At 43.3% G+C, this 6,458-nt stretch overlaps 1 protein-coding gene across 4 annotated transcripts in view; it reads right to left on the bottom strand.

The window, feature by feature from the left end:
* Positions 1-4,308: 4,308 nt before the first annotated feature.
* The window catches only part of RASSF7 (Ras association domain family member 7), a 61,920-nt gene continuing 59,770 nt past the window's right edge, over positions 4,309-6,458 (bottom strand). For all 4 annotated transcript variants that reach the window (XM_075566794.1, XM_075566790.1, XM_075566793.1 and 1 more), the window contains exon 6: positions 4,309-4,645. In XM_075566794.1, coding sequence (XP_075422909.1) covers positions 4,614-4,645 — 32 coding nt within the window. In that variant the 3' untranslated portion in view covers positions 4,309-4,613. The remainder of the gene's footprint in view (positions 4,646-6,458) is intronic.

Below are 6,458 nucleotides of genomic sequence, written 5' to 3'. Positions count from 1 at the left end.
GATGTTGGCAAACAAGACACAAAGTATGATGGGAGAGGTAAGAGGAAATCCAGAACAGAGCTTTGAGCAGATATCAAGAACATGGAGAAGAGGGTGGTCGAATAATACAAGCAGGGTACCATGACCTTGGTCTTTGGCAGCATGTAAAATGGCAAATTTATTTCACGATTGGCGTGTTGCTATTCAAAGCACTACATGACCAGGGTCTCTGCTATCTGAAAGAGCTTTTAGTTCCCTACACTCCTATTTGCTCACTTCGATCTGCAGGTGAAGGACTCCTAACAGTTACCAGAATCTTCTTGAGATAGTTTGGGGCCCGAGCTTTTAGCCACACTGCTCCCACTCTCTGGAACTGTCTGCCTCGTACAGTCCAGCTCTCTGGAAATCTATAAAAACAGGCTCAATACCTACTCGTTTACCCCAGCATTTAATTAACGAACCACAACCTGTCAGGCATTTAATAGCTGCAGTACCGTCCCATCCTGTATTGGAATACCAGGAGAAATGCAGTCACTCAAAAATATGGGTGGTAGAGAGGTACACCGCGTCAAAGGAAGTCCAAGGGTTCCAGAAGATGCAGAGGATTAATAGAGATGCAGGCACACGGACTTAAGCAATTGATATTGAATGTGCCAAATAGTCCAACATTTCGGCAGAATAATACTGCCTTTGGCAAGGTGAGGTAAGCCCTGACCTTGCCCTCACCTTGACAAAGGCAGTATTATTCTGCCGAAACGTTGGACTCTGTGGCACATATAAATATCATTTGCTTAAATCCGTGTGCCTGCATCTCCATCCTGTATGGCAGGGGTGGGGAACGTCAGGCCCTGGAAATCATTTGGTCTGGCCCTGCTAAAGCAACTGCTATAACCGGGGTCGCGCTAATTTTTAAAAAAATGGCCGCCACGCGCCCGATTGGGAGGTGGTGTGAGGCGCCGGCAGCCCTACACGATCCCCAGCAGCCACCGTACTAGCCCCAGCAATTCCCCAGCAGCCACCGTACTAGCCCCAGCAATTCCCCAGCAGCCACCGTACTTCCCCCGCAGCATTCCCCCATGCTTCTCCAGCAGTTCCCCCTGCACTGACCCCAGCATCCGCCCTACATGATCCCCCCAGCAGCAGCAGCAACTACCAGAGGTAGGGGGGCGGGGTTCTGTGTGCCTACATGCCTGCTGTGTGCCTGCCGTGTGCCTGCCTGTCTGTCTGGCCCGCTAACGATGTTATAAATATCCAAATGGCGCTTGGCAGAAAAAAGGTTCCCCACCCCTGCTGTATGGGATCTTTCCTTGTGTTTGGTATAGTTTTATAACCTATACACCACTACTAATAAAGCATAGAATCAGCGCTATTCCTACGGAACAATATCTAATGGGGTGGTGGTACCTAGTGTACATGTGCAATCAACTAAAACACAAATGTTGTTATGTGACATAATTCCCAATTCCTGGAGTGAATGATCAGTCGTCCATAGGGAATGGCAGCCTAGGGAACAAGAAAACAAGTCTTCCCAAAACTTGTTATGCCAGATAGTGAAAGAGAACCAAAGTCCCTGACGCAAAAAAATCAATAATACCAGTCCCGATATGTAACTTAGAACCAGTTCCAAATGGCAAATACAGATACCAAATGATTACTTCAAATACGGGGTAGTTCTGTGGGGAAAAGAGAGCGAGCAGACCGTTGCGCTGTATTTCTCCCCAGCATGGTACGCTGCCCCGTGTAAGTGGCGATTTACAGCATATTGCCACTGAGTATCCGGCAAGCCTGTAGTCACAAAACGCATAGTATGTTGCTTACACCGTTCGTCAGCATTGAGGTGGAGCCTACGGCATAGCAGTGACGTTATTGGGGGAGAAGTCGCGGCCACGAGGGAGGAGCCAATCCCAGCTGCTAAACACCGTGCTCCAGGGACTCGGGCTGCGGCCGGCATCTTTTTATCACGCTACAAGACCTGACACATTGTAAGCGTTTCATTGTGATCTGGCGCTTTCAATACATTTTTCAATTGTACTACACTATGTGTCTTTGGTTTATCGATGGGTAATTCACCTGGTGGAGACTGTGGGCTCCGAGGATTCAGCTGCCTGATTGGTCAAAAGGAAATATCCATTGCCCTTGATTCTCCTATGTGCTGCAAGTCGGCATTTACACGGTGCAGCGGTCCAGACCGGGGAGAAATACTGCGCAATGGTCTGCGCTCTCTTTCCCCCACAGAACTACCAAGTATTTGAAGTAATCATTTGGAATCTCCACCCGCCGTTTGGAACTGGTTCGAAGTTGCATATTGGGACTGGTATTATTGATGTGTTTGCGCCAGGGACTTGGTTCTCTGTTTATAACCTTGCATGTTTTCTGTTTCCCCCTTTTATAACAAGTGATTTAAGTCACACTGGGAGAAAAGCCCTATATAAAGTTATGATTTTTTACAATGCTTCCACTGAAGCCAGGGATTCTGGGTAATTACATGCAAATGAGCAGTGTGTGTCCCCTTTTGCTTCCTACCCATTTTAACATGGACCCTTATAAGCTTATGTCTCCTGTATTACACAGCTTTTCAGCACAGCCAGGGTTAAAGAAGTGCACAGCCAGTAACCCTACTCAGACAGAGGTTTCGACCTGTTGGGTCTCAATTTTTAAATATATGTATACTATATATTAAAGCAGCAATATTACTTTACACCCCCCCCCCCCTTTTTAATGTAAAGCACGCAACAATATATAATTCTACTACATTCTTATCTAAACTGACAAACGTTTGGTGCCCCTGTTATAAATCCTGATTGTGTGCCTAACAAAATGGCTGCCTTCTGACTTTGTGCTGCAGTCTGAAATGCTGCAGCTATGTAACATATTACCAATTGTAACACATTGTTACAGCTTTGAGTAGACAGTCTGCTGTGACCAGTTTGTGATACTTTGTTGCAAATGGGCAAAGCTCAAAAAAGGTGCATGCCAGAGCCTGTTTGAAAAGAGGAAGTAGATGGCTTTCTAAATGGTTGCTGTAGCAAGCAAACAATGATCAGTACATTAACAAAATCATAACAAATGGCATGGAATAATAAAAAAAAAATGCAGGCAGGAATGTACAGTTTCTCACAAATATTAGGCAATCCTTTTTCTGGCTGCATACTCACATAGGGCATTTTAAACATAGTATCTCTGAAACGTCATAGGGGTAGGTTTATTGGCTCATCTGCTTTATTTAGCAGTTACTGAGCCCCTACCAATTTTCCAATTAGTGCAGGTATAATACATCCCAGTGTCAGTCTGGACATCACCCTCCTTTGAATGGTGGGTGAATGTGTAAGGCTGACAGAGATTTATATGTGTAAGGGAATTTGTGCACCCAGTTTGCCTCTATAGTAAAAGGTAACTGATACTGGCTTTAGCCACATTTTAATTGCACCTTCAGGGCTTTCACACTTTTTCCTTTTCACCAATCCATGAGACAACTAACACACACACACGAGCATACAGTAATATTTCCATTTGCTTTATGCTTTGCCGTGGAGGGTTTTTGTCACTTTTTTTACCCACCATAACTTAGTTAAGTTATGGTAAAACCTATCCTCCTTGTTCATTTTTGCATAGCCAGTATAACCAACCCCACACTGATGAGACCCATTAAGGTCGAAACGGCTGTCTGTGGGTGGGTTTGCTAGCTATGCATCTTAGCCCTGGCTGTGCTCAAAGCTGCGACAATGTAGCAAGCTTAAGCCTATAGGGAACCATGTTGAATGGTTTTGAAGCAAAATGTGGCACTGTGTTCTTTTGCATGTAATTTCCCAGAATCCCTTGCTGCAGTGGAAGTTGCAAGCTGTGTGCTGGGTGACAGCACCTTGATAAAGGTCCCACTCGTGGACCGAAACGTTGGAATTGTGTGTCTCATCTTCAATTATTTTCAGTAATATTTCCATTTGCTATATTCTTTGCCGTGGAGGGTTTTTGTCACACTTTTTTACCCACCATGACTTAACTAAAGGACAGGTTACACAGGCCATTGCAACTTGTGTGTCATGGTCACACTATATTGGACGGGACAGTATCCACAGGTTATAAATTTCTTCTGGTGCTGTCCCAGTCATCTTGCGATGGGCAGTACAGAGGCCATATGCTACGGGTCTCTTTCTGTGTCACCTGCAATGAAAGTGACAATCGCTTTGTCATAGGCTCCTTAGCTGTGTCGCCTTGCAGTTGAAGGGACAGACGTTGTGGCAGATGTACCATCTTATTCGATAATAATATAATAATCAAAACTTTCCAATACTTCAGCAACCCAGAGATGACAAAATATTGCAGAACGTACGGTAAAGCCAAACGTCATTTTTAATTCACAATCTCCCAAATAGGCAAATCTGCACAACATTTTTGTTTAACATCCAGGGAACATTCCCCTTCTAATAAAAAGAAAAAAAAACACACACTTGTGTCTATACATTTATAATACAAAAAAACAAAACAATAAAAAATATATATAAACAATAATATATATATATATATACACATTTATAATATATATATTTTATATGGAATTATAGCAGTTTAATGTCATTCTGTAGTTACAGGTTTTAAACAAAGATCCAAAGTCATCGGGTTTTCTGTAGATTTGTTTCTTAGCGCCAGGATGTCTCTTGTGAAGATAGGACTGTGAAGATACACAAAGAGAGTGACAGTCAGCAGGGAGTGCTCAGCGCATCAGTAAGTCAGACGCAGAGCACACGGGTTATATGCAGAGCAATGTACGTACATCCATGATCTGTCTTAAATCGCGGTCAGATCCCGCGCAGAGTCAGTGTGTACTGTATGTAACAGCACAGAGTGCATGCAAAGCAATGTATAGCTGATACGCAGAACCATATAGGCTACGAACAGGCACAGAAATGCCAGGCTCACATTGCTCTGCATTATACAAACATGCAGAACGATGCAGGGAGTAAAGGCTTGGCACCCTTTTTGGATTTGTTCCTTTTGCAGACGTGTATTCACGAGTTTGCGCAGGCAACCCCCCCATATCTTTATTGTTTTTTGATCAGGACAGGGTGGGTATGAGGGTAAATAAAACAGTTGATTGACATCACTACCATATTCAGGGTCCGATTATTTCAACAACAAAAAAATGATTTTCCAGAGAAGAGCAACCAAATCTTTGTTATTCACATGGTAAGATTAGTTTAAGAAAGCCAATGAAATTGTGAAACCGTTTACAAAAGGTTTTCATATCGGCCGGCTACGGTGGATTTCACCTGGTCAGAATTCCGATTCTTTGAAAACTGCTTTATCGTAACGGTTTCCTATTCCTCTGGCAGATAAAACAGGATTCTTAATGGTAAAGTAATACATTAATCGGATATTGGCTATCACGGGGGTCTTTGCTCTTGCAAAAATCGGAAAGATTTTGACTGAGCATTTCAGAAGGCCTATTTGAATGGAGAAAGCATCAAGAGGTGGTACACCCTTTGAGAAAGCAACAGCGAAATGTGCGTCAAGGGTAGACGTCACCTATGACGTCACGCATTATGCGACCAAACCTACTCCATTAAGACCGGCAATGCGGAAAACTGACACCTTCACAGGAGTTATACACCGCAATCCCCAGCTGATGTTCACAAGCCCAGCATTGGACCAAGGTAAGATTAAAACCAGAGACAGAACATGAAACACAGACAGCTCAGTGCACATCCAGTGAAATCTATACACGGTACAGTGCCTAAATATATATGTATAGATATCTATTAAATAAAATGGTCTTTTAGTTTAACATTTTGGCCAAAGTGTTGTAAGCCCCTGAGCCACTACACGGCAGACCACATATCAAGGGTCCCTAACACTAATATCAATTCTTAATAACCTGTGCATTACCAGGAAGAATGATTTACAATAAATCTGTCAAAATTAGTTGCATAGTTCTAATATACATATATATTTAGGCACTGTACCGTGTATAGGTTTCACTGGATGTGCACGGAGCTCTGTCTGTGTTTCATGTTCTGTCTCTGGTTTTAAATATATATCGCCATGCTCAGTAGCACTCCTCTGTGACACCTATATATATGTTGTGGTTATTTTGGGGGTTCAACATGAGCTTGCAGGTGTCCTGTATGTTTTACCAAGGTAAGATTAGCCTGAAGTGTAGATCGTTGCTCCCCTTTTTTCTACCTTGTTCCCCTATTCCTCCCCACCCTTATTGTAGGGCCATGTATGTAGGCGAGGATGGTCTCACACAGTCCCACGTACTGGTGACTTGATGTGGTTGCTGTATGCATTATACAAGCGCATCTTGTTCTTCTTTAGAATGATAGGTTAATCACATACCCACGTTATTTGCCACAATTTACATACTCACCAATTTAAGACTATTGCATTCTACAGATAGTGGGAACCTTGTGTTGACTGGCTCTCTTATTTACCCGCCTACAGAGCGGATAGTAAGCGCTATGCTATACACCAGGGGAGCGCAA

This window comes from Ascaphus truei, chromosome 12 (genome assembly GCF_040206685.1).
Source record: "Ascaphus truei isolate aAscTru1 chromosome 12, aAscTru1.hap1, whole genome shotgun sequence".
Lineage (NCBI taxonomy): Eukaryota > Metazoa > Chordata > Amphibia > Anura > Ascaphidae > Ascaphus > Ascaphus truei.
This window is presented reverse-complemented; position numbering and strand designations above follow the sequence as displayed.